The sequence below is a fragment of the Micromonas pusilla genome, assembly GCF_000151265.4.
Source record: "Micromonas pusilla CCMP1545 genomic scaffold MICPUCscaffold_8, whole genome shotgun sequence".
Lineage (NCBI taxonomy): Eukaryota > Viridiplantae > Chlorophyta > Mamiellophyceae > Mamiellales > Mamiellaceae > Micromonas > Micromonas pusilla.
This window is the reverse complement of record NW_003315889.1, coordinates 178,254-203,290: the sequence shown is the minus strand read 5'-3', so window position 1 is coordinate 203,290 and position 25,037 is coordinate 178,254. Positions and strand designations below refer to the sequence as shown.

The window sequence follows — 25,037 nt, the reverse complement described above, 5'->3', positions numbered from 1 at the left end:
CGACTTACCCGTCTCGACGTCGCGAATCTTGCGATGGAGCTTCTTCAGGCGCTTCGGGAGATGGTAGATGGCGTCCTCGCCGTACTTGTACGCGCTCTTCGCCTGCGCGGGGGTTGACGGGGGGTCGGTCGCGTTGAGACGCCGCCGCCGCGCGAAAAGATATGCGTGCATCGCGGATATCCAAATCTTCACGCTGACTGGACACATTTAATGCCGTTCCCCCGGCGAGATCGGGGTCGCGCGCGCACCTCTTTTTGCATGATGATCGCCGCACTCCGCAGCATCTCTTTCGCGATGTTGCGCGTCATGGTTTCTGCGCGTTTCGGGCGCGCGAGGGTCTCTCGATGGTCCAGACGCGCGCGCGACGTTCGAACGCGCGCGCGAGCGAAAAAAAAGGCGGGGGCGAGTAACGGCCTTCGCTCAGATCCCGCGGCGTGTACGCGGCGTCGCGCGACGCTCGACGGGCGTATCGACGGTCGCGAGTCGCGCGCGAAGTTCACGCTCTCACGGCGCGAGGTGTAGAACGTCGAGACGCGCGCGTCGAGATGTGCCGCGCGGGTCGAGATGTGGCGAGACGTGAGAGGAGAGCTCGTCGTCTTCTTTTCTCGCTCATCTGTCAGCAGTTCCCGCGGAAAGAGCGCGCGCCAGCTGGCTGTATGGGCATCGTCTCACAACATCGTAAAAAGTACGCGTACTCTCCCAACTCGCGTTTTGATTGGCCGACGAAGGATAGAGGGAAAGGCTGAGCCGACCTGATGCGCCGAGCTGGCGCGGGGCACACATCAGCGACCGCCGCCGCGCCACCGCGCGGACACGGCACGCGCGCGTCCCACACGCGATCGCACCGCGGCGATACCGCATCGAATCTGCCAGGGCTCGAACGCGCGCGCGATGGCGGCCTGCTGCGCGGCGACGGCGACGGCGATGACGACGACGAGCGCCTCGGCGACGACGATCGAGAAGCCCTCATCATCGGCCGCCTCGACGCGCCGCGTCGCGCCGCTGACGCGCGGCGGCGCGCGCGTCAGCGTCTTCTTCGCGACGGCGGCGGCGTCGTCCGCGCGATCGCGCGGAGGACGCCATCGCGCGCGCGCCGGCGCGGGCGCCTCCCTCGTCGTCCTCGCGTCGTCCGACGCGGTGTCCACGGCGATGTCATCAGAGACGATGTCCGCGGACGGCGCGGTCGCGCTGACGCGTAACGGCAAGAAGCGCGTCGTCGTCACCGGCATGGGCTGCGTCACCGCGATGGGCAACGACGTGGACGTCTTCTACGAGAAGCTCCTGAACGGCGAGAGCTCGATAACGCCCATCACGGAGTGGGACGCGCACGAGGACATGGCGACGACCATCGCGGGCGAGATCAAAGGGTTCGACCCGGAGGAGTTCATGACGAAGAAGATGGCGCGCCGCGTGGACCCGTTCATCGCGTATCAGGTGCGTTCTATACACTGGTTCCCATACGACCGCGTTGGCGTGGTGAACGCCGATCCTTAAGGACTTTTGCCGGCGCATCTCTGCGCCCACCCCTCGCGTTCAATCCCCGTCCTCGACGCCTTTCAACTCCAACTGACGCCTATGAACTCCACCCTGACGTCGCTTTGTACGGAACGACCCTCAGATCGTCGCCGCGAAGAAGGCGCTGCAGGCGGCGAAGCTGCCGTTCGCGAAGGGCGACGAGATGGACGCGGCGGTGGACAAGACCCGCGCGGGGTGCCTCATCGGCAGCGCGATGGGAGGGATGCACTCGTTCAGCACCGCGACGGAGGCGCTCGTCACCGTCGGGCACAAAAAGATGAACCCGTTCTGCATCCCGTTCGCCATCACGAACATGGGGAGCGCGCTGACGGCGATGGACTTGGGGTTCATGGGGCCCAACTACTCCATCAGCAGCGCGTGCGCGAGCGGCAACTTTTGCATCCTAAACTCCGTGGATCACATTCGCAACGGCGAGGCGGATCTGATGCTCGCGGGAGCGTCGGACGCGGCGATACTCCCCTCCGGGATGGGCGGCTTCTGCAGCGTCAAGGCGATGAGCAAACGCAACGACGACCCGACGAGGGCGTCGCGGCCGTGGGATAAGGCGCGGGACGGGTTCGTCATGGGCGAGGGCGCGGGGGTTCTGGTGCTCGAGTCCCTGGAGAATGCGCTGAAGAGAGGCGCGCCCGTCTTGTGCGAGGTGCTCGGAGGGAACTACTCGTGCGACGCGCATCACATGACGGAGCCGCACCCGGACGGGAAGGGCGTCGCGCTCGCGATCGACCGCGCGCTGGACGCGTGCGGGCTGGATGCGAAGGACGTCGACTACGTCAACGCGCACGCGACGTCCACGCCCGCGGGGGACATGGCGGAGCTCCGCGTGTTGCAGGAGAAGTTTGGGAAGAACCCGGGGTGAGACTGCTCCCCGTACGACCCCGTTCGCGTGGTGCACGCCGTTCCTTGAGGACTTTTCCCGTCGTCACTCTTCACCCGCGCTTCCCTTTCAACGTTTGACCGGTAAGACGTTCGACTGACCGATCGCTTCACCCACGCAGGTTCAAGATCAACTCCACGAAGGGGATGATCGGGCACTTGCTCGGCGCTGCGAGCGCGGTGGAGGCGGTCGCGTGCGTCAAGGCGATCACCGACGGGTGGGTGCATCCGAACGTCAACCTCGACGACCCGGAGGACGATGTGGACTTGGCGCTGCTCGTCGGGCCGACGAAGGAGCGTCTGGACGTCAAGGTGGCGTTGTCGAACTCGTTCGGGTTCGGAGGTGCGTCCCATCTCGCACTGGTCCCCGTACGACCGCGTTCGCGTGGTGAACGCCGATCCTTAAGGACTTTGCCCGGCGCATCTCTCCGCCCACCCCTCGCTTTCAATCCCCGCCCTCGGCGCCTTTCAACTCCACCTGACGCCTTTCAACTCCACCCCGACGTTCAGGGCACAACAGCGCGGTGCTGTTCGGCGCGTACGAGGGCGGCGGCGGCGGCGGCGGCGCGGGGGGCGGGGGTGAAGGCGGCGGCGAGGGGAGCGAGTTGCGGGAGCTGTGGCGGCGGTTGTTCTGATGGGACCATGAATGGAGGACGACCGACCGGCCCGACGAGGGAACGGAGAGGACGATCGGCGATCGGCAGTTGGCGGTTGGCGGATGCGGCGGCGTTCGGTGTTGCAGGGCTAATAATACTCGAAACGACCACCGGCGCTATCGTCTGCTACAGCACGCGCACAGCACGCGCAAAGTATACTCTATCCCGTCGCCTCCGCGTCCACGCCGATGACGACGTCCTTCCCCAGTAACGACAGCACGGTCACGCGCAACGCGTCGCCCGCTTCGAATCGTCTCACGACCTCCGCCCCGATCTCGTCGAACGCGTTATGAGCGCCATTATTCGTCGCGTCCTCCCCCGCGCGGCTCAGACCGACGTCCTCCTTGCAGTCGCCGGCGTCCGTGAGCAGCGACAGGAACCCGGTCTCGACGTCCACGTCCATGAGCGAGAACGCGCGCTTCGACGTCACCGGGACGTCGATGCCGTGGAACCCCGCGGTCAGGTTGACGGTGTCTTCGTACGTCTTTCGCGTGAAGACATCCTTTCCCTTGACGTGCAGACGCTTGTTCCCGTTCGCGGTCGCCTTCGGGAGGATCTCGCACACGTCGAGCTTGCACGGGTTCCCGCGCACGAAGCAGTACCCGCCTTTCTTCACGGCGTCGGGCTGGACCTTCACGATCCCGCCCTCTTCTTCCGCCATGGGCGGTGGCGTGTGATGACTTGTGAAGCTTCTCGAACAGAAGTTTTCCAGAGTTTGGCTGGAGTTTGGCATCGATCGCGATGAAATGCGAATTTGAGCGGAGATCGATCGATAAAACATTTTGAAAGGAAAAAGTTCACCTCAGGTCGCTGCGTGTCGCTGCGGGGGAACGACCCGCCCCCGCGGCCACTTTCGTTTGACGACCCGCCCCGCGCCACTTCCGCCCGCGCCGCCGCACGCTCGCGACCGCCCGAGGGTGTCATGCACAGCTTTTCTCAGCGCCTTCAGGCTGATCCGCCCGCGCTCGAAGCGCCGGGCGGCGGCGGCCTCGAAGCGCGCGTCAGCGAACTCGAAGAAAGGCGCAAAGCCACGAGGTCGGAACTCGGGCGCAAAGAGGAGGAGCTCGCCGCCGCGAAAGCGACGATCGCGGCGGACGCGGAGATGCACCCGACGTTCGACATGAACGAGCAGCTCGCGAGCGTGGTGTTCTCGCACGTGACGGACGTCCGAACGCGCGTCGCTCTCGCGCAGGTGAACACGGTGTGGCGTGAGGCGTCCAAAGTTTTGCTTTCGCTGCCGCCCTCGCTCGACTTCACGGGGTGTCCGGACAAGTGGAACGAGAAGAACACATGGGAGACGAAGGCGGAATACGTCCTCGGGTTCCAAGGCGTGCTCGATCTTCCCGATGCTCACTTTCACCGCCTTCTCGAAGACGCGGGGGCTGACTTGACCGCTTGGCGTGAGCAAGCAAACCTCGGCTTTTTCTACCATGGGGCGAAGCGGTACGATATGGCGCTTGACTGGTACCACAGAGGAGCACGTCATGGCTGCGGGGGTTGTGAGTATAACATTGGGCAATTCTATAGTGACGGCCACGGCGTGGAGCAAAACATCGACACGGCGCTGGAATGGTACACAAAGTCGGCAGAGAAGGGTTACGCCCCAGCACAACACAACATGGGCGTTATCCACCACGAGAAGGGGCAGCACGAGGAGGCGTTCAAGTGGGTAATGAAAGCGGCCGCTCAAGGCTGCATTCAAGCAGAATATATCATCGGGCAGCTATACGCACATGGCGAAGGCGTGGAGAAAAACATTCCCGAGGCGGTGAAATGGTACACGAAGGCCGCGGAGCAGGGTCACGCCGGTGCACATAACAACGTGGGCAGCATCCACCACGAGAAGGGGCAGCACGAGGAGGCGGTCAAGTGGTTCAAGAAAGCGGCCAATCAAGGCGACGCTAACGGAGAAGCCAACCTCGGATTCTGCTACGAAAATGGCCTCGGCGTGGAGAAGAGCATTCTCGAGGCGATGAAGAGGTACGCGAAGGCCGCGGAGCAGGGCGTCGCGGAGGCGGCGAAAAAAGTCCGCGAGCTCATCCTCGAGAATGTTGTCTGGGAGATCCGTGCTGTGCATTTCTGCGAGTGAGGCGCCGCACGCGTGTTTCGTCGGGCGCGACGGCGGCGACGGCGACTACGACTACGACTACGACTACGACGTACGACTACGACGGGCATCGACGACGAGAGCGACTCGCATTTGTAAAAGTATACGCTAAAAGTACACCCACGGGACGTAGTCAGACCATCCATCGTTCGTGACATCAGAAAATCTCGAACCCGAAGATTGCGCTCGCGATGAGCGCGAATCCGATCGCCACCGCGACGAAGCTGCTGATCGAGCTCACCAAACTCACCGCCTTCGGGTTGTGCTTCTGCAGCGCGCTCGTGCCCGCGCCGAGGCACGCGGTGTACGTGCCCATCGCGACGATGGTGCCGACGAAAAACGTCCCGAGAAACGCGATAGCCTGCAGCCGCGGCAACGCGAACGCCGGGAGCAACAACAGCAACGCGTCCGGTTGCAAGCCGTGGATGGTGCCCGTGAGGTAGGTCCACGAGAGGAAGTTCGCGCCGCCGCGCTGGGGCGCTCCATCGCTCGACGACGACGAGGCGTGCGAGTGCGAGTGCGAGTCCGAGTCCGAGTCCGAGTGCGAGTGCGAGTGCAAGCGCCCGACCTCCCCGTCGTCGTCCTCGTCGCGGCAGTCCACCCTCCCCGCCTCCTCGCCGTTCGCGTGCGAGTGCGCGTACTTCAGCTTCGCGACGACGTCGCCGTCGTCGTGCGAGTGCGAGTGCGAGTGCGCGTGGTCGTCCCCGAACATGTCGCCGCCCAGCCCGAACGGCAGCCCGTGCGAGTGCGAGTGCGAGTGCGAGTGTCCCGACCTCCCCTCCGCCATCTCCCGCGCCTCCCAGAACCCCAACGCGCCGATGGCGATCAACGTAGCGCCGACGATCCCTTGACCCCACTGCCCGATGATCTCCATGTTGAAAGGGAGCTTATCCTTCAGGAGGACGAAGATGAGCCCGAACAGGATCTGCCCGGTGTTGTGCCCCAGCCCCCACAGCGCGCCCATGGCGGCGTTTTTCGCGCGGTTGGGTCCCACGCTCAGAGGCGCCAACGCCGCGAGATGATCTGGACCCGTGAGCGTGTGCAGGCACCCGGCGAGGAGCCCCGCCCACGCGGACTTGAGCGCCAGCGACGCGGCGATGAACTGCGGAGTCGTGAGCGCGACGCCCACCGCGGATCGCAGCGCGAGGCGCGCGGACGGCGCGTAGCACCAGTACCCGCCCGCGCAGCACGCGGCGAAGACGCCGAGCGTCGCTAGGAGCGTCGACTTCCGTAACGGCTGCCTCCCGAACGTTCCCAACAACCGCACGCTGTTGATCGCGACGAGCAGCGTGCTACCCTCGTGCAGAAGCACCGCGAGCCACAGCGGGAACGCGCCGACGAGCGCGGGGAGCGCGCTGCCGAGGATGGACACCACCGCGAGCGTGATGTTTTGTCGCAGCACCGCGCGCGTGCGCGCGGCGAGCTCGAACAGCTCCGGCAGCTGCGAGATCCCATCCGCGTCCGCGTGAAGCAGCAGTACGTCCGCGGCGGCGGCGGCAGCCTCGCTCGGCGTGGTCGCGACCGCGATGCCGACGTCCGCGGCCGCGAGCGCGGGCGCGTCGTTGATGCCGTCGCCGACCATCGCGACGCCCTTTTTCATCCGCGTCTCGTCTCGAATCGCCTCCTCTCTCGCCTCCTCCACGATCCGAAGCTTGTCCCCCGGGGTCAAGCTCGCGTTCACCGCGTTTGGGGGGAGGCCGACGGCGTCCGAGATGGCGCGCGCGCTCTGCTCGTTGTCGCCGGTGAGCATGAGGAGGCGCATGCCGTCGTCGCGCCACTTCCCGGCGGCGAGTTTGGCCACCGAGTCCGCCGCCTTCGGGTGCAGCGAATCCGCGAACCGAAACACGGACGACAACGACGACGCGTCCCAGGTGGTACCGTTTGACCGTAAATCGTCCGCGCCGTAGCCGTTCAACCCGCCGTTCAACTCCGACGACGGGTTCCGGTGCGTCTCGGAGACGACCAGCGTCGCGGTGACGGACCCGCCGACGTTCCCGCCGGCGCCCGCGCGTCGCCGTAAAGCCGCCGCCGTCGCGGGAGCCTCCGCGGCGATGATCTCCGTCGCCCACTCCACCGCACCGAATCTCGCGAGCCTCCCTCCGCCGCCCCCGCCGCCCCCGCCGCCGGGCGAGACGTACCCTTCAACGCCCTTCCCGGCGACGACGCGGAAGTTCGAGACGATCACTTCCGGGACGTCGGGGCCGTGCGCGGAGGCCGTGTCCATCACCGCGCGCGCGATGGGGTGCGTCGCGCCGCGCTCGAGCGCGGCGACGATCGCGAGCGCGGTCAAGTTCCCGCCCGGGCTCGCGTCGATCGTCGTCGTCGTCGTCGTCGTCGTCGTCGCCGTCGCGGCGCTCGTGGACGCCTCGGAGGAGGACCTGAAGCCGCTCCGTTCGAACGCCTCGCGGACGCTTCCCCCGCGCGCGGCGGCGGCGGCCACCGCCTCCACGAGCTCCCCTCGCGCCCGAGGAGTACCCCCCGCGCCTGATCCGTTATTACCCTGATCGGCGCTCTCCCTCTCGATCGCCGCGCACGTCATCACCCCGGTGGTGATCGTCCCCGTCTTATCCAACGCCACCGTCCCGCACTCCGCGAGCGCGTCGAACGTGACGCCGCCGCGCACGAGAACGCCTCTACGCGCGCACGCGCCAACCGCGGCGACGTACACGAGCGGCGACATCAGCAGCGCGCACGGCGCCGCCGCGGAGAGAAACGCGAACGCGCGGTACATCGCCCCCGCGCGTCCGAGGAGCGGCAGGCCCCAGATCAGCGGACCCAAGATCATCGTCGCCGCCGTCACGCCGAGAATCGCCTTGCTGTACCTGTCGCCGAACGTGTCCAGGAGCCGCGACACCGCGGGCCTGCGCGCCTGCGCAGCCTCGGTGAGCCGCGCGATGCGCGCGGGGGTGGAGTCCTCCGCGCTGCGGATGGATCGAACGACGAGCGCGCCGTCGCTGTTGAGCGCCCCCGCGGGGATCTCGTCGCCGACGCGTTTGGTCACGGGCAACGCCTCTCCGGTGATGTGCTGGATGGAGACGAGCGCGCTGCCGTGGACGACGACGCCGTCGAGGGGGACCTGCGTGGACGCGGCGCGGCGTGATCGATGGATGGATGGATGGATAGATGACGTCAGCGCGCGGCGGTCGGATCCGGATCCGGATCCGGCGCGGGAGGGAGGGAAAATCGAGCGCTCGTCGAAATCGAGAAAAATCTTCGACCGTCGTCCTCCGTCGCGGCGGGTGGTTGCCTCCGATGGGTAAACGGCTAAGTTATAAGGATAGCGTCACCGGAGGGGTAATTAATCCCAACTAGGAAGTTTCTGCGAAAGTATCGTCTTCGGCAACCACCACGACGCGCGGCCGGGCCAGACAGAATTCGAAGAGAAGCGTCGAAGCCGAAGAGAACGCCGGACGGAACCGTAGAGCGGAAACCAAAAAATGAATCGAATCGACCGACGCGGGCGCCGTGACCGACGAGTCTTCTCACCTGTTGCCCCGCCTTGACGAACACGTTCGTCCCCACCGTCACGTCCCGCGCGTTCACCGTCCTCGAGCTGTTCACGTCCGGCCCGCTCCCGTCCGCGTTCAGCTCGATCGTCGTCGCCTCACCAGGCACCGTCGCCCACAACTCCTTCAGATCCCCCCTCGCGTGCCGCGTCAGTCGCGTCTCGACAAACGTCGCCGTCGCGAACAACACCAACAACAGTCCACCCTCGAGCGCGCATCCGAGCAGCACGGTCCCGAGCACCGCGAGCGTCGTCAGCACGTGGATGTTGACGTTCCCGACCGCGAGCTCGTACGTGACGTCGACGAATTCGGACGTCCCGGAGAGGACGTAGACGAGCGCCGTCGCCGCCGTCTCAACCGCTAACGTCGTCGACGTCGCCACGCCCAGATGCCCGCACGCGTGCGCGACGCCGCCGACCACGAGCGCGATCCACGACACGACGCACAGCGCCGCGTTGCCGCGCATGACGTCCGCGACGTATCCGATCCTCGTGAAGCGGTACACCGCCGTCAGCGCAGCCTCGATCGCGTTGTGGTCGTAGCTTCCGCCCGGCCCGCGCAGGTTGATCGCGGCGGCGCCTCCGGCGGATGCGGAAGCGTCCGTGTCGAACGTTCCCGTCTCGCTGATGAACGCCGCCTCGTCGAAGGAGCCGTCGACGTCCGAGATCGACGACGCGACGCAGCACGCGTCGTCGGCGCCGTGCGAGCGCGAGCGCGCGTCCTTGTCGCTAGCCTCGCGGAACGACGGGCGGCCTCGCGAGCCGCCTCCGGTCGGGCCGCAACATCCTGGTCGTCGTCGTCGTCGCGAGATGGCCGATCGATCGCGATGGAACGAATCGGGGGGGAGGGCGGGGCGCGTCAGCGGGCGCCGGACGGGGGCGACGACGGAGATGAGGGCGTCCGAGGCGCGCGCGACGGCGCGCGAGGCGTCGCGACGGCGAGCGACGACGAGATGGAGAGCCGCGGCGTCGCGTCGTCGCGGACGATTCGACGGCGACGCGTCGGATGAATTTCTTTCAGGGTTTGGGGATAAGTGATCGATCGGCGTCGCGAATCGACGGCGAGACGCACCGTGGCTGTGTTCGTGAGGGTCCGCGTGCGCTCGCGCCGCGACGGAGACGCGGCACGCTCTCCGTCCGTCGCGCCTCGAGACGCGGATCAACTCCGGGGAGCTCAGCGCGAGCCGAGGGAGGACCGGCGCGCGACGCCTCGCGTCGACGCATCGTCCCGGCGGCTTCGTGAACGAGGACGACGCGAGGACGCGAGATTTCCCCCCCGCGGACGCGCGCGCGGCGACGCGCCGCCCGCCGCCGTCGCGCGCGCCGCCGCCGCCGCCCGGTCGCAACCGGCTCAGGTGTGATGAGGTCGTGAACGACATCGCGCGCGCGCGCCGGCGGTGGTCAACGCACCGCGACGCACCTCGCGCGCTCTCGTCGAGTGCCTCCAAAACCAATCAGCCTCCACGTCTCGACAGATCGATCATTTGGCGTGTGCCGCTCGAGTGCCTTACCGATCGCCGACCGCCGGTCGATCGGCACGGTCGATCGGCACGATTGATCGGCACTGTGCCTTTTTCGTCTTCGATCGGTCGAACGGAAGAAAAAGCGAAAGCGCCTTTTCGCCGCCGCCGCCGACTCGACGCGTTCTTCGCTGCTATTCAAAGAAGACTGACTCTACCTATCGCGCGCGCGCCGCCCACGGCGGTACAGTACCCTCGCGCCGCGCTCTCGTCGCTCGCTCACGTCACGCTATTTTCACCCGCGTGCGGTCGTGCGTGAACCGCGTGAACACGACCATCCAGGTGAATAACGCGCCCACCAAAAGCAACACGAGCCAGGTCCAACATCCCGTCCCTCGTCCTCGCGCGTACGCCGCGCTCTGCCTCCCCACCTCGCGCTTCACGCCGTGGAGGTTCCGAGAGAGCTGATCCTCCGCGGCGTCGAGCTCCGAGCGCGACGCGCGGAGCGACGCCTCCATCGCGAGCGCGTTGGCTTTGACGCCCCCCGCGAGAGACGCGAGCTCATCCGTCAAGCCTTCCTGAAGATCGCGATGCCTCGCGAGCGCCTTCGCGCCGTCCTCGCCGAGCTCGACCGCGAACCCGCCGCGGTCGCGGTCGCGGTCGGACCACCCCTTCCCCCTCCTCGACGCGACGCCGACGTCGTCGCCTCTTCGCCGCCGCGGCGCAGTCGCGGTCGCGGTCGCGGTCGCGGGCGGCGCGTCGCGCGGCTTCCGTCTCCACGGCGCGGGCCCCGAGGCGACGACGGCGCTCGCGGCGCTCGCCGCGCCCGCCGCGCTCGTCATCGCGCAGTACGCCGGGGGCGCGTGCGGGATCACGCGCGCGGCGATCGCGTCGACGCGCTTCGCGTACGCCGCGCCCGCGCTCGCGTCCGCGCTCGTCACCTCGGCGAGGAGCGCGCGCATCGCCTCGAGGTGCTGCGTCGGCTTCGGGCCGCGCCTCCACGCGTCGTCGTCGGGGTCCGCGTCGGGGTCCGCCGCCGCCGCCGCCGCCGCCGCGTCCGCGGCCGCCGCCTTCGTCTCGTAGACGCGCAGGAGCCGCGCGAGGCTGACCTCCTGCGGACGCGGCGACGTCATCGCCGGAGCCCCCGCCGCGCGCGCGTCGCGCACTGACAACTGACTCTGCGTTTGCCGAGTTGATTCCTTGCCGCTCGAGGTGCGTTCGATGCAAACGGTTTTCACCCACCCCGTAGTTTCAACATTTGATCGAGTCCCCTTTCAACTCACCGATTAAAATTTCGCAAGGCACACCATGATGACTTGTTGGCGCGTGTTCAAACTCTACAGAACCAAACTGCCCGTTCGGCGTCGTCGAAGGGCCGCGCGCGCACATCGCGACGCCCGCGACGCGCGACCCTCGCACGCGCTCGAACGCGCGTCGGACGCGTCCGCGAGCGTCCTCGTCCTCGAACGCATCGCGGCTAACGGCGGCGAACGGCGGCGGCGGTCGCGCGCGGTCGCAGACAGATCCGTCCGCCCGCGCGTCGGGGCTCATCGCGAGCGAGACTGAAAAAAACCAGGGGCGACGACGGAGAAAGGGATCGGACCTGATAAATAAAGCGACGACGCGCGCGACGTTCGAACGACGATGGGCGCCAACTACTTCCTCATCCCCGTGGCGATCGTCGCCGCCGCGATCGTCGTCGCGATCAACCTCTACGTTCTCGTGCACTTCCAGCACCCGAACGATCGCAACCAGTCTTATTTCCCGAAGCTCGTCGTCGTCCTCGGCCTGAGGTGCGTTCTATACACTGGTCCCCATACGACCGCGTTGGCGATGTGGACGCCGATCCTTAAGGACTTTTCCCGGCGTCTCTCTCCTCCCACCCCTCGCTTTCAATCCCCGTCCTCGACGCCTTTCAACGCCAACTGACGCCTTTCAACTCCACCCCGACATCGCTTTGTATGGAACGACCCTGAGCCTCGCGACGTGGTCCATCCTGCTGCTCCCTCTGGACGTCGCGAACAACGCGTCGTGCTCCGACGCCGTCATCCGAAGCGAGTGCGACTTCGCGCTCCCGATGGAGGAGCTGTGGTACGCGGTCTACATGAGCATGTTTCTGATGGTGGTGGTGGTCGTGCCGTGGACGTTTTTCTTCTACGAGCAAGAGGAGGAGGACACCACGAGGACGAAGGCGAAGAGCGCGTCGCTGTGGGTCACCGGCGTCGTCGCCGGGCTCGCGATCATCTTAGGGCTGTGCTACGCGTACCTCGGGTTCGTCGAGCTCCCGGTGACGTCGTTGAAGAGCGGGTTCTCGACGCTGGCGGCGGCGCCGATAACGTCGGCGTCGCGGTGCATCATCGCGGACGCCGCGAACGGGATGACGTCCGCGGGGTACGCGTGCGACGCCACCGGCGGCGTGACGACGGAGGAGTGGGAGGTGCGGACGACATTCCCGGTGTACGTCATCGCGATGTCGTCCATCGCGGCGTGGTTTTTGCTCATGGTGTTTGGAGGCGTCGGCATGGCGGCGATTCCGATCGACCTGCTGAAAGCCTACGTCGGGAGGCCGCGGAAGGTGATAACCAAGAGCGAGTACACGCGCATCGCGGGGAAGATCGCGGAGGCGACGAAGGCGGTGATGGTGGAGACGCGTGAGGTCCAGCGGATGGAACGCGGCGCGGGGAAGAGCCGCACGACGCGGAAGAAGCTCGCGCTGATCAACAAAAAGCTCGCGCAGGTGAGACTGCTTCCCATACGACCCCGTTCGCGTGGTGCACGCCGTTCCTTGAGGACTTTTCCCGTCGTCAATCTTCACCCGCGCTTCCCTTTCAACGTTTGACCGGTAAGACGTTCAACTGACCGATCGCTTCACCCACGCAGCTGGAGGACGACGAACTCACGTTGCAAAAGATGTATCCGCAGGGCGAGGACAAGGACGCGACGTGGAGCATGACGGTCATCATGTACCACGTCGCGTTGCTCGGCGGCGTCGTCGCCGCGCTCATCTCCGCGTTCTGGATGCTGCACATCGTGCTGTACATGATGCCGGATCCGCCGGTGAGTTCGTTTTTAAACGAGTTTTTCATCGCGATGGACGAGGCGTGGGGGCTGTTCGGAACCACCGCGTTCGCCACCTTTTGCTTCTACTTGATCCTGTGCGTGATCAAGGGGAACGTCAAGATCGGGTTTCGGCTGTTGCTCTTCAGCGTGTACCCCATGAAGATCGGCGGGACGCTCATGAGCAGCTTGCTGTTCAACGTGAACCTCATCATGCTCTCGAGCATAGCGGTGATTCAATTTTGCGCGCAGGCGTTCGACGGGTACGCGATCGACACCGAGGTCTCGAACATCTTCGGCGGGGAGATTCAGAACTTGAAGGGTCTCGGCGTGCTGTACGAGGATAAGGTGTTCATATACTGCTTCTTCGCGATCGCGTGCGTGTCGTTTTTGTATCTCATTCAGGGCGAGGCGCGCGGCGAAGGCAAGAAGAAGAAGAAGTCGTATCTGAGCGCGAGCGACGACGCGTGACGAGCGAGCGAGCGAGCGACGACGACGGAGGAGGACGCGGCGGCGATTAAAATTTATATACTGTAACCTTCCTCGTGATGACGCACGCGGGCTTCTTCGTTTTAACTAAACTACAAGATGAACCAACCTATCTACTCGTATCCTATATGGTGAGACTACAGTACTTCAAGGGAAGACGTGTCCCGGTCCCGCGTCGTCGTTCCACGCCACGGCGCCCGTCGCTCGGACGCACGAAAACGGCTTCCCGTTGATCGTGCTGTCGCCGTACACCTTCATGTGCCCCCCCCAGTGGTACACGTGCGATCCGTCCACGCTCGCGATGTTATCCTTCATCGTCACGTCCCGCAGCTCGACCTCGCCGTGCCAGTTGCTTATCCCGCCGCCGCGCTCGGCGGCGTTGTTTTCAAAACGGACGCGCGAGAGCTCCGCGCTTCCGAACCACACCGCGAGCGCGCCGCCGTGCTTCGCGTTGCCGTTGACGAGCTTCACCCCGCGCATCACGAGCCTCGCGGGGCCGTACACGTCGAAGATCCCGCTCGCGCCCGCGGCGTCGAGCGCGCACTCGCCGTCGCCGCCGTGGAACGTCGCGTCTTCGCCCGTCGGCGAGCACTTCCCGAAGACGTGCAGCGTTCGCAGCTCGCGAATCGGCGGCAGCGCTTCTCCGGACGCGAGCGCGATGTCCGCGGCGATCCAGATCTCGTTCACGTACGGGTTCTTCATCGCGTCGCGGAGCTCGGTCTCCGTGGTGACCTCCGCGCGTCTGCCCGGTGACGCGAAGTGTGCGGCGTTGCCCGCCTCCGCGCGATCGATGGACCCGTCGGCGTTTGCGTCGAACGGCGCGGTCGGGAAGCGGTACGCGCCGCCCTGCTGGACGTACGCGGAGACGCGCGCGACGGGGAGGAGGAGGAGGAGGAGGAGGAGGAGGATGGGGGGGAGGGGGAGGCGCGCGGCGAGGCGCGGCATCGCGTCGTGGGCGGTCCGTTGTGTGGGCCGCGGCGAGAGAAGCCGCGGGCGCCTGGTGCCTGGCTGGCGCGCTTTTTTTTTTCGTATCGAGTCTTTTTTTTTTCAAGCAGGCACCATGCTCGACGATGACGCGACCGCTGCCGCCTCAAAACTGCTCCGATTGACCTGAAACTTTGTGGAGAGGTTCCTTACATCATGTAGACGATGATCCCGTGGTTAAATGCTTAAAAAAAAGAGAATTGTGCCCTCTGGGAGGATCGAACTCCCGACCTCATCCTTACGAAGGACACGCACTACCACTGTGCTAAGAAGGCTTACACCGTGGGGGGTTCGTTGTGACCGCTTTGACGCGGCACGATTGAGCGAGTTCAATTCTGCCGTGATTCCTGAATCTTAGGAATATCTAGTAACAATCTTTAACGCGTCGTGACGGTTTACACGGGACGATGACTCGTCGACGACGAGTTAAAAAATCGTTTTGGTTTTTGGCCCGTCGCGCGGCGTTAGCGTTACCACCCCCCGCGTCTTCACATCTCTCCGCGCGCGTCGCGGGAGGGCGAGCCTCCGCGAGCGGCGAGCGGCGCGGCGCGGCGCGATACCGCGATCGAGCGCCGCCGCGAGCCCACCGCGCACCGGCCGCGCGCGCGTCGCGAGGGGACCTCACGCCCGCGACGCGACGGAAGATTGATTACTCGGAGTGTCTGAAGACGCGACGCGCGACGAACCCCTCGCGTCGCGTCGCGCCGACGATGCAGTGCCTCCCGTGCATCGGCGGGTCCAAGCGCGCGCGGTCGCGCTCGTTAGACGTCGACCGCGACGACGAGAACGCCGGCGGGTTCGACGCCCTCGAAGACGTCCCGGGGACGCCGGGGACGTCCCCGCGTCCGCCGTCGTCCCCGGACGGACGGACGTCCCCGAGGGCGGGGAAGATTTTCCCGCGCGCGATGTCGTGGGGGTCGCTGTGGGGGAAGTCGCCGAAGAAAGGAAGACGCGCGGGGGACCGACCGCGGTCGGACGACGGCGACGAGGCGATCGTCCTGGACGACATGCTCCTGCAGACGCCGTCGCCGAAGAAGAAGCCGCCGCCGCCGCCGCCGCGGAAGGCAAAGGCGGCGCGCGCAGCATCGGAATATTCCTCCGCATCCGCGACCGCCGCCGCCGCCGCCGACGTCGACGCCGCGACCGCGGCGTCGCTCGCCCCGGAGCCGCCGCCGACGCCGTCGCGATCTTCCGCGGACGACGACGACGACGCGACGAAATCGACGTCGCGGCCGCCGACGCCGCCGGAAGAGGAGCGCGCCGGCGAATCGAAAAAGGACGCGGCGAAGAGACGCAAAGCGCAGAAAAAAGAAGACGCGCGCGTCGCGAAAGCCGCCGCGAAGGAGGCGAAAAAAGCGAGCAGAGACGCGGAGATCGAGACGCGCGAGCTGCGAATGCGCGCGGCGAAAGAGCACGGCGAGCTCGCGCGCGTTCTGGAGGAGAGCAGGCGCGCGGCGAGGGCGTCGTTGCCGATGCGAGGGAGAGCGGATTCGGACGCGACCGCCGCGTGCGTGCTGGTCACGCCGCCGACGCGACGCCGCGGACCTCCGCGCGGCGCGAGGCGCGGCGACGGCGTGACGCGACAGCTGTCGGGCAGCATGGGCGAGGATGGAGAAAAAGTAGAAGCAGTAGAAGAAGAAGAAGAAGAAGAAGAAGAAGAAGAAGAAGAAGCCGCGACGACGAGCGCCGCGGTCGCGGGCACGGGGGAGTGGCTGAGGGTCGAACTGCGAGGGTCGGCGCGGGCGTCGGCGGCGGCCGCCGCGAGGGTTCGCGCGATGGTGTTCTTCGCGTCGCTGGACCAGCGCGGCGCCGGCGGCGACCGCGCGTGCTCGATGTGTTGCATCGCGCTCGCGGAGTGGCTCGAGAATAACCCAGGGCGGCTGCCGACGGAGTCGCTGGATTTGATGGACGAGGAGGAGGAGGAGGAGGAGGGGGAAGAGGGCGCCGGCGAAAACGAAAACGACGCCTCCGACGCGACGACGCCTCCGACGACGCCGAAGAAGAACATCATGGACACGAAACTCCGCGCCGAGCTCGCGAGCCTCGCGATGCGATCCCCGAAGCTCGCGAGCCTCGCGTTGCGATCCATCGAAGAGAACGCCGCGGCGACGCCGCGATCGCCGACGACGCCAGTCAGGGACGCCCCCGCGCCGACGCTCGTGATCGACGGCGTCATCTCCGGCGCCGCGAGAGAGTGGCGCGCGCTGTGCGCGGACGACGCGTTGGCGAGGGCGTTCCCGGACAAGAACTTCGACCTGGACACCGCGGTTCGATCGCACGCGCCGTTCGACGCGCGCGACGCCGCGCGCGCGGCGAGGGCGGGCATCGCGGCGGCTCGGAGGTGCGTTCTATACACTGGTCCCCATACGACCCCGTTGGCGTGGTGAACGCCGATCCTTAAGGACTTTTCCCGGCGCATCTCTCCGCCCATCCCTCGCGTTCAATCCCCGACCGCGACGCCTTTAAACTCCACCTGACGCCTTTGAACTCCACCCCGCCATCGCTTTGTATGGAACGACCCTGAGGGACGGGCACTGGACCAACGCGGACGTCGACTCGAGCGCGGTCGCGCCGCGGGCCCGCGCTTCCCTCCACCCGCGGCGCGTCGCGATCGACCACGCGGAGAGCTTCGTCGGGTTCTTGCGACTCCCCGACGTCGAGCCCGGGGAGTGCCCGACGCTCGACGCGTTCGCGGAGGCGGCGCCGCCGCTGCGGGACATCGTCGCTTCGCTCGCGGCGTCGGCGCGAGGCGGCGGCGGCGCCACGTTCGTGGTGTCGTGGAGCGACCACTTCTTCCTCGTGCGGTTCGTTCGCGAGCCGACGCGCGCGGGACCGCCGGGGTGGGACCGCGCGATGCCGCCTGAGATGAACGCGGCGGCGGCCGCGGGGGAAGAAGCGGGGGAAAAAGACGCGGCGGATGAAGAAGACGCCGACGTCGTCGACACGGAGCTCGTCGTTTACGTCGTCGACAGCCTCGGCGAGCGCCTGTGCGAGGGGTGCAAACGCGGATACGTCCTGCGATTCGACGGCGAGTCCGGGTCTGGCGACGCCGCAGAGGCCGCGGCGACGTTCATCGGAGAGATTCTTCCGAGCCGACTGCTGGCGCATCTCTCCGCGGAGGTGAAGGGGAAAGACGGAGGGGACGTCGCGCCCGAGCGACTCATGCGCGCGTTGCAGATCGAGTTTCACAGGGTGGTTCCCTCCTAGCTAGCTAGCGGGAGAGGAGGTAGACGGGTTCGTTCACAGACTAGTAGGTATTTATGTGCACGTATTTAGAGACTATCGCTCGCGAGAAGGAAAAGAAACGGCTCGAATTGTTGCGTTTCGCGGTTCCGCGGCGGTCGGCGCCTTCGCGGCCAGAAAATCTGCCGGGAAACCGCGACAGATGCGAATCTTTCCCGTCGTCCAAGCAGAAGGAGCGGTCTCCGACTTTCCGTGACGGAAGATAGACCGTCGACGGTTGACCGCTCGCACTTCGCGGGCGCGCCTCGAACGCGCGTCGACTCGCGACCGGGACATCGCGCGAACGCGCTCGCGACCGCGCGTCGCATCGGACGCGGCGTCGTGTGTCCTCCGCACGTGTGGCGTCGCTCCGCTCGCGTCGCCGGCCGCTCGCGCTCATCTTCCTTCAGGAAAAAATCTCCGCGGCGGACGCGCCATGGCGCTCGGTTCCGCCGCGCCGCGTCGCGACCGCGCGAGCGTCCTCGTCGTGAACGACGACGGCATCGACGCCCCCGGGATCCTCGCGCTCGTTCGCGCGCTCGCGAACTGCGGGACCTTCGACGTCTACGTCGCCGCGCCGGACGCCGAGCGCAGCGCGTGCGCGCCCGCCCGTCCCGTCGTTTCCCGTCCCGTCGGGCGGTGCCAACGCAACTTAACGAAACTTCGAAACGAAACGAAACTCACAGTACTACGTATGTCTCGCTGACGCGTCTCGTCCCATCCCGACTGATGAATCATCTTCAGGTGCTCGCACTGCATATCGATCCACGCCCCGCTCGCGGTCGAGCCTCGATCGATCCCCGGCGCGATCGCCGCCTACGCGGTGAGCGGCACCCCCGCGGACTGCGCGATGCTCGCGACGGGCGCGCTCTTCCCGTCGATTCGATTCGACTTCGTCGTCAGCGGCGTCAACCGCGGGGATAACTTGGGACGCCACGTGATATACAGCGGCACGGTCGCGGGCGCGAGGGAGGGCGCGATGAAGACGGGCGGCGTCGGCGTCGCGGTGTCGCTGTGTTCGTACAGCCGCGACGCGGATTACTCGGACGCCGCGAGCGTCGCGGCGGAGACTTTGACGGCGGTGAGACTGCTTCCCATACGACCCCGTTCGCGTGGTGAACGCCGTTCCTTGAGGACCTTTCCCGTCGACACTCTTCACCCGCGCTTCCCTTTCAACGTTTGACCGGTAAGACGTTCGACTGACCCACGCGTTCACCCACGTCAAGGTGCGGTCGACGCTCGGGGTGTACGGCGCGCTCGCGGGGAAAGTTTTGAACGTGAACGTCCCTCACCGCGGCGACGGCAACTCGGGGGGCGGTTCAGGGATCAAGGGCGTGAAGCTGACGCGGCCGGGGTTCAGCTGCACGCAGCCGGACTGGGTGAGAGTCTCGAGTCCGGGGGAGGACGCGGAGGTCGCCGCGGCGGCGCCCGCGCCGCCAAAGTCGGACGACGCGTACGGCGCGGGGGTCGTGCCGTCGGTCGTCGTTGCTAACGATGAAACGCACGAAAACGGGGCGTTAGTATCAGATACTGGCGGCGACGCGGCGTGGACGAAGGGCGTGAGGTGGTTCCGTAACCGTCCGGGACCGCACACGAGAGACGACGGCGACGGGACGGATCAACGCGCGATAGACGACGGATACGTTTCCGTGTCCATACTGTCGTGCGAGTTCGAGAGCAGCGACGGCGGGTTCGAGGGCGGGCGCGAGAGCGCGTGGGCCACGGGGAGCGACGCGGGCGAGGTGCTGCGGGGGTACAGGGACGCGCGGTGCATCGGCGGCGGGGCGTGAATAATTGTATTTATTTATTTTTTATTTATTTTTCTACGTCGCCGGCGGCCGAAACGCGCCGCCGAGACCCCCACCTCTCTGTGCTCCGTTCGACGCGAAACTTCGCGAGGGCGTTCCCCGCGACGTTTGCGTGCGCGCGAACGCAAAAAAATCGACTGCAATCCGTTGCTCTACCACTGAGCTAAATGCCCACACGCGAAGAGAGGGCACTACCGGAATTGAACCAGTGACCTACGGAGATCTGCGATCCACGAGGGATTCGAACCCGAGTCCTCACCGATCAACACGGTTTGGATGTCCTCGGGGGATTGAGACGTTGAAACATGTCCCGGAATGAGAATTTTGGGAATAGATAGCAATCGACATAAATTACGTTTCAGGACGCGCGCGACCGAGGCGTGGGTCAATTTCATCGAAGAGCGGCGGCGGGGGCCTTTCGGGACAAAAATTGACCGAGGGTCGAAACCGTGCGCGGTCGTGTCTTGGGTCGCGGCTTTCGGACGCGACCGAGGAAAAAGTTTTCGCCGTCGTGGCTTTTCTCACTTCCTCTCGCGCGCCGCCACGCCGCGTCTCGCGCGCATCGAACATGCCGAAGAAGAGACAAACGCGACCTGGCAAGCCGTTCATCGAGTGGTGCGCGGAGAACGGGAAGCGCGGCGAGAGGCTCGCCAACGAGTTCCGCGAGGAGCTGCCGACGGAGCTGACGTTTGCGTCGAACTACAAGGCGAAGTGGAAGTGTTTGAAGTGCAAGCACGTGTGGCGGGCGCAGGTGTGCAACCGCACGAAGAGCGACAGACCCAGCGGGTGTCCGAAGTGCTGTCTTTCGAGAGGTCAAGGGTGCCAAACGGTGGTGTCCCGAACGAACAACTTCCTCGCGTGGTGCGAGAAGAACGGCGAGCTCGGGAAGAAGCTGTCGCGCGAGTACGTCGACAAGGACAAGCCGCCGACGGCGGTGACGAAGGCGTCGATGTACAAGGCGCTGTGGAAGTGCAGCAACGTCGAGTGCAAGCACGTGTGGCGGACGCAGGTGTGCAACCGCACGAGGAGCAACAGACCCGGCGGGTGTCCGATGTGTGCGAATAATGCGCCGGCGAGCAAGACGAACAACTTCCTCGCGTGGTGCGAGAAGAACGGTGAGCTCGGGAAGAAGCTGTCGCGCGAGTACGTCGACAAGGACAAGCCGCCGACGGCGGTGACGAAGGCGTCGATGTACAAGGCGCTGTGGAAGTGCAGCAACGTCGAGTGCAAGCACGTGTGGCGGGCGGAGATGTGCAACCGCACGAGGAGCAACAGACCCAACGGGTGTCCGGAGTGCGCGAATCACAGACCGCTGAGCAAGACGAACAACTTCCTCGCGTGGTGCGAGAAGAACGGCGAGCTCGGGAAGAAGCTGTCGCGCGAGTACGTCGACAAGGACAAGCCGCCGACGGAGCTGACGTTTGCGTCGCACTACAAGGCGAAGTGGAAGTGTTTGACGTGCAAGCACGTGTGGCGCGCGGGGGTGTCGAGCCGCACGAACAACGTCAAACCCACCGGGTGTCCGAAGTGCAACCTTGTCGGAGGATCTCAAAGCGAGAAGCGTAAGCGCGACGACTAAACGCGACGCGACGTGCCGGAGAAAGACGCCGCGGCGGAACTCCCGCCGCCACTTTACGCCAGACTACTCTAGCTAGACTTCTACGTTTCTACTCGTCTAAGGTGACCTCCCACAGCTCGAGCTCGCCGCCGCGCTCGTACATCACGCGCTGCTGGACGTCGAACGGATCGATCCTCCGCGCTCTGAACGCGGACGCGGTCGTCCTTCTATCCGACACAGCGTCCGACACATTATCCGACACAGCGTCCGACACATTATCCGACACCGCGTCCGACGTTATCCTCGAAGCCTCCGGGACGTCCGCAGCCGCCGCGAACGACGCCGCGTCCGGGGCGAGTCCGAGGTGCGACAGAAACCGCTCGTGCCAGAAAGTTTCACACAAAAGAATCCGAAACCGAAACCGACACAGATAAAAGAGGTCGGGAGTTCGCACCCCACAGTAGGCAGGCGCACGATGCGCGCGCTCGCGTCCGCGTCTCGCGTCGTGAGCGCGCTCACCGCGCGCGGGTCCACGACGGGATCGATCGCCGCCGCGGTCGCGACGTCGCTCGAGCCCGCGACGACGACGCGCGCGGGCGGACGAGGCGTCGCGTCGCCGCGCGACCGATCGGGACGGACGGGTGCCCGATGCCTGTCGCGCGGCGGCGTCGCCGTCGCTCGAACCTTCGCCGCGACGCGCTCGACGCCGCGCGGATGGAGCGACGACCACGACGGCGGCGCGCGCGCGGACGACGCGGCGTTCGCGTCGCCGCCGCCGCGCAGACCGCACCGTCGCGTCGTCGTCACCGGCGTCGGCCTCGCGACGCCGCTCGGCGTCGGGAGAGATCTCGTCTGGGACGGGCTCGTCGCCGGTCGCTCGGGCGTGCGCGCGCTGCGGCGCGAGGACATCGCGGAGGGGGAGCGAGGGTGGGCGCAGATGACCGTGCGCGTCGGCGCGCGCGTCCCGCGCGGGACGCGACCGGGCGAGTTCGACGAGAAGCGATGGTGCGACGGCGAGCTGAAGGGCGTCGCGGGGTCGGGATCGGATGAATCCACGACGATACGCCCCGCCGTCGGCGGCGGGCCCCGCATCGCGCCGTTCACCGGCCTCGCCCTCGCCGCCGCCGCGGAAGCGCTCGCCGACGCGGGATGGGACGCGTCGCGCGTCACGGACGAGCAGCGAAACCGCGCGGGCGTCGCCATCGGCGCCGGGATGGGCCACGTCGCGGACCTCGTCAACGCGGGCGCGTTGCTCGAACGCGGGAAACTGAGGTGCGTTCTATCTTACACTGGTTCCCATACGACCGCGTTGGCGTGGTGAACGCCGATCCTTAAGGACTTTTCCCGTCGTGTCTCTCCGCCCACGCCTCGGTTTCAATCCCCGTCCTCGATGCCTTTGAACTCCACCTGACGCCTTTGAACTCCACCACGACGTTCGCTCGTATGGAACGACCCTCGTCAGACGCGTCTCCCCGTTTTTCGTGCCGCGCATCCTGGTCAACATGGCCGCGGGGCACGTGAGCATGGCGCACGGGCTCAGAGGGCCGAACCACGCGGCGGCGACCGCGTGCGCGACGGGCGCGCACGCGATAGGCGACGCGTTTCGGGCGGTGCAGAGAGGCGACGCGGACGTGATGGTGGCGGGCGGGACGGAGAGCTGCGTCGACCCGGTGTCGTACGTCGGGTTCGCGCGCGCGCGCGCGCTCGCGGACCCGGCGGCGATGACGCCGCGCGCTTCAAAGACGAAGAAGAAGGATAAGGATATATATAACGGCAGCGGAGAAGACGTCACCGAAGGCTGTACAGACGATGTCGACCCGAGCACGGCGTGCCGGCCGTTCGACGCGACGCGAGCGGGGTTCGTCATGGGCGAGGGCGCGGGCGTGTTGGTGTTGGAATCACTCGAGTCGGCGCGCCGACGCGGCGCGATCCCCTACGCGGAGATACGCGGCTACGGCCAAGCCTCGGACGCGCACCACATCACGCAGCCACCATCCGACGGCGCGGGAGCGTCGCGCGCGATGCGCGCGGCGCTGGAAGACGGCGGCGTGCGGCCCGAAGACGTCGGGTACGTCAACGCGCACGCCACCGGCACCGTCGTCGGCGACGCCGCCGAGTCGCGCGCTTTAGCGACCGTCTTCCAGGAGCGGTACCTCCGCGGCGAGCTCTCCGTGTCTTCCACGAAAGGCGCGACCGGGCATCTGCTCGGCGCCGCGGGCGCGGTCGAGGCTGCGTTCGCGGTGTTGGCGCTCAGCACGAAGACGCTGCCGCCGACGTTGCATCTGGAGACGCCGTGTCCGAACGCGGCGCCGGCGGGCGCGGATCTCGTGCCTCTGATCGCGCGCGTCAAGCCGGGGCTGAGGGCGGCGATGACGAACTCGTTCGGGTTCGGGGGGACGAACGCGTCGCTGGTGTTCACGTCGCCGCCGGGGAGGGGTGGGGACGCGGAGTAGAGTAGGAGGATAGATAGTCACGCGTCATCTGTGAGGGTATTCTAAAAGCGTTTTTCTACTACCTGTACAGTATGGTACCGCGCTCGCTCGATCGCTCAGCTCTCGCTGTCTACTTCGTCGCCGAAGTCGTCGTACTCCCCGTCGCTCATCTCCACCTCCGGGTACGCCACGAACGTCACCGGGACGACGTAACTCGCGGGCGCGCGCGGCGTCGCGCTCTGCGTGGGCGTCCCTCGACTCCCGGGCCCGCCGCCCGTCGCCGTCCCTCCGAATCCTCCCCCCCCTCCTCCTCCTCCAAAGTGCGGGATCGCGCGCGATAACCTCACCAGATGCACCACCTTCAGCATCCCGCCCTCGCCGATCGCGACGCGCGTCATCGTCGGCGCGTCGACGCCGTCGCCGCCCCCGCGGTCGTGCGTCGGTCCCAACAGCGCGCCGGGCAGCGCCGTCGCCGCCTTCGCGAACGCGTGCCGATACAGCCATCGCCCGTTCACGCCGCACGCGAACTCGGTCAGCCCGCGCCCGTCGCGCGCGTCGACGTCGACGCGAAGCTCGCCGATCTCCTGCCCCGCCGCGGAGAACGTCAGGACGTTCGGGTCGGATGACATCTCGATCGCCATGGGCGCGTTCGGCCACTCCAGATCGTCGACGATCTCTTTCAGGCCGTGCGCGGGGAGCGTGAACGCGTTCGTCTCGCCGCGGAACACGATGTCGCCGCCGCCCGGGCCCCCGCCGTCGTCGCGCTCCGTCGCCGCGACGGCCGCGTGCGTGCACGACTGCAGAGGCCGCTCCGGGTTCCCGCGCTCGACGTGCGCGGCGAGGACGAGGCGTCCGTCGCGGTCGGGCCATCGCAGCGACAGCTCAGCCTCGCCGTCCATCGGCGCGAAGACGCTGAGGACGTCGATGAGCGACCCGAGGGCGATCCCGAACGAGCCCGCGAAGGACGTCGCGCCCGTGCCTCCGGGGCCTTGCGTGCCCCCCGCCGCGGACGCGTTCACGCGGAAGCGCGAGAAGACCTCCGCGCGGAAGTTGGCCTGCGCTTGGAGCGATTTCGAGTCGTCCACCGCGACGAACGTCACGCCTCGCTCGCTGACGCTCACGTTGACGTGCTGCTTCTTCGAGAGTTTCACGACGGAGAGGACGTTGAGGAAGTTGCGGATGTGCTCCACGCGCGCGTCGAGGACGAAGTCGTCCATGACCGCGGCGTGGACCGCGCGCGCGCGCGGGGAACGACTGCGACCACGCTTCGCCATTCGAGATCTCAAGTTGGCACCCTCGGCTCAGCAGAGCGCGGTGACAGCTGTGTGTTTTTCCGCGCGTCGAGAGCGC

General features: G+C 66.6%; 12 protein-coding genes across 12 annotated transcripts; 7 read left to right on the top strand and 5 right to left on the bottom strand.

Moving 5' to 3' along the window:
* Window positions 1–891: 891 nt before the first annotated feature.
* Window positions 892–3,183, top strand: MICPUCDRAFT_59921 (uncharacterized protein; the record flags this gene model as incomplete). The annotated part of the gene is made up of 4 exons (XM_003060532.1): window positions 892–1,434; window positions 1,619–2,388; window positions 2,532–2,788; window positions 2,920–3,183. The coding sequence occupies 4 exons, from the start codon at window positions 892–894 to the stop codon at window positions 3,042–3,044; spliced, it is 1,695 nt and encodes a 564-aa protein (XP_003060578.1). The 3' UTR covers window positions 3,045–3,183.
* A 42-nt stretch (window positions 3,184–3,225) lies between these two features.
* On the bottom strand, window positions 3,226–3,726 carry MICPUCDRAFT_19115 (uncharacterized protein; the record flags this gene model as incomplete). The annotated part of the gene is made up of 1 exon (XM_003060241.1): window positions 3,226–3,726. One exon carries the CDS (start codon window positions 3,724–3,726, stop codon window positions 3,226–3,228), a length of 501 nt encoding a protein of 166 aa, XP_003060287.1.
* Window positions 3,727–4,515: 789 nt separating this feature from the next.
* On the top strand, window positions 4,516–5,001 carry MICPUCDRAFT_7648 (uncharacterized protein; the record flags this gene model as incomplete). Its single annotated transcript, XM_003060531.1, has 1 exon — window positions 4,516–5,001. A coding segment is annotated over one exon (486 nt), but the record flags the coding sequence as incomplete, so codon positions are not given.
* Window positions 5,002–5,243: 242 nt separating this feature from the next.
* MICPUCDRAFT_47831 (p-type ATPase superfamily) lies at window positions 5,244–10,104 on the bottom strand. The gene is made up of 3 exons (XM_003060240.1): window positions 9,750–10,104; window positions 8,659–9,464; window positions 5,244–8,248 (listed from the first exon to the last, which is right to left on the bottom strand). The coding sequence occupies exons 1-3, from the start codon at window positions 10,054–10,056 to the stop codon at window positions 5,330–5,332; spliced, it is 4,032 nt and encodes a 1,343-aa protein (XP_003060286.1). The 5' UTR covers window positions 10,057–10,104; the 3' UTR covers window positions 5,244–5,329.
* Window positions 10,105–10,421: 317 nt separating this feature from the next.
* On the bottom strand, window positions 10,422–11,270 carry MICPUCDRAFT_59917 (uncharacterized protein; the record flags this gene model as incomplete). The annotated part of the gene is made up of 1 exon (XM_003060239.1): window positions 10,422–11,270. The coding sequence occupies one exon, from the start codon at window positions 11,268–11,270 to the stop codon at window positions 10,422–10,424; it is 849 nt and encodes a 282-aa protein (XP_003060285.1).
* Window positions 11,271–11,781: 511 nt separating this feature from the next.
* Window positions 11,782–13,794, top strand: MICPUCDRAFT_34472 (uncharacterized protein; the record flags this gene model as incomplete). Its single annotated transcript, XM_003060530.1, has 3 exons — window positions 11,782–11,930; window positions 12,115–12,874; window positions 13,018–13,794. 3 exons carry the CDS (start codon window positions 11,782–11,784, stop codon window positions 13,663–13,665), a joined length of 1,557 nt encoding a protein of 518 aa, XP_003060576.1. The 3' UTR covers window positions 13,666–13,794.
* Window positions 13,795–13,830: 36 nt separating this feature from the next.
* MICPUCDRAFT_59915 (uncharacterized protein) lies at window positions 13,831–14,628 on the bottom strand (the record flags this gene model as incomplete). Its single annotated transcript, XM_003060238.1, has 1 exon — window positions 13,831–14,628. The coding sequence occupies one exon, from the start codon at window positions 14,626–14,628 to the stop codon at window positions 13,831–13,833; it is 798 nt and encodes a 265-aa protein (XP_003060284.1).
* Window positions 14,629–15,377: 749 nt separating this feature from the next.
* On the top strand, window positions 15,378–17,874 carry MICPUCDRAFT_59914 (uncharacterized protein; the record flags this gene model as incomplete). The annotated part of the gene is made up of 2 exons (XM_003060529.1): window positions 15,378–17,008; window positions 17,193–17,874. 2 exons carry the CDS (start codon window positions 15,378–15,380, stop codon window positions 17,872–17,874), a joined length of 2,313 nt encoding a protein of 770 aa, XP_003060575.1.
* Window positions 17,875–18,325: 451 nt separating this feature from the next.
* MICPUCDRAFT_47829 (uncharacterized protein) lies at window positions 18,326–19,679 on the top strand (the record flags this gene model as incomplete). Its single annotated transcript, XM_003060528.1, has 3 exons — window positions 18,326–18,486; window positions 18,634–18,970; window positions 19,116–19,679. The coding sequence occupies 3 exons, from the start codon at window positions 18,326–18,328 to the stop codon at window positions 19,677–19,679; spliced, it is 1,062 nt and encodes a 353-aa protein (XP_003060574.1).
* Window positions 19,680–20,265: 586 nt separating this feature from the next.
* Window positions 20,266–21,276, top strand: MICPUCDRAFT_40821 (uncharacterized protein; the record flags this gene model as incomplete). The annotated part of the gene is made up of 1 exon (XM_003060527.1): window positions 20,266–21,276. The coding sequence occupies one exon, from the start codon at window positions 20,266–20,268 to the stop codon at window positions 21,274–21,276; it is 1,011 nt and encodes a 336-aa protein (XP_003060573.1).
* A 769-nt stretch (window positions 21,277–22,045) lies between these two features.
* Window positions 22,046–23,678, top strand: MICPUCDRAFT_3199 (uncharacterized protein; the record flags this gene model as incomplete). Its single annotated transcript, XM_003060526.1, has 2 exons — window positions 22,046–22,527; window positions 22,718–23,678. Coding segments are annotated over 2 exons (1,443 nt in total), but the record flags the coding sequence as incomplete, so codon positions are not given.
* Window positions 23,679–23,803: 125 nt separating this feature from the next.
* MICPUCDRAFT_59910 (uncharacterized protein) lies at window positions 23,804–24,961 on the bottom strand (the record flags this gene model as incomplete). Its single annotated transcript, XM_003060237.1, has 1 exon — window positions 23,804–24,961. One exon carries the CDS (start codon window positions 24,959–24,961, stop codon window positions 23,804–23,806), a length of 1,158 nt encoding a protein of 385 aa, XP_003060283.1.
* Window positions 24,962–25,037: the final 76 nt, after the last annotated feature.

Bases quoted from the DNA above. Each gene is read 5' to 3' on its own strand.
- MICPUCDRAFT_47831 (XM_003060240.1), bottom strand. From the start codon at position 10,056: ATGTCGTTCACGACCTCATCACACCTGAGCCGGTTGCGACCGGGCGGC. The intron at 9,465-9,749 runs GTGCGTCTCGCC...GACGACGACCAG, and splicing joins CCCTCACGAACACAGCCACG to GATGTTGCGGCCCGACCGGA. The intron at 8,249-8,658 runs GTGAGAAGACTC...GCGTCCACGCAG, and splicing joins TCGTCAAGGCGGGGCAACAG to GTCCCCCTCGACGGCGTCGT.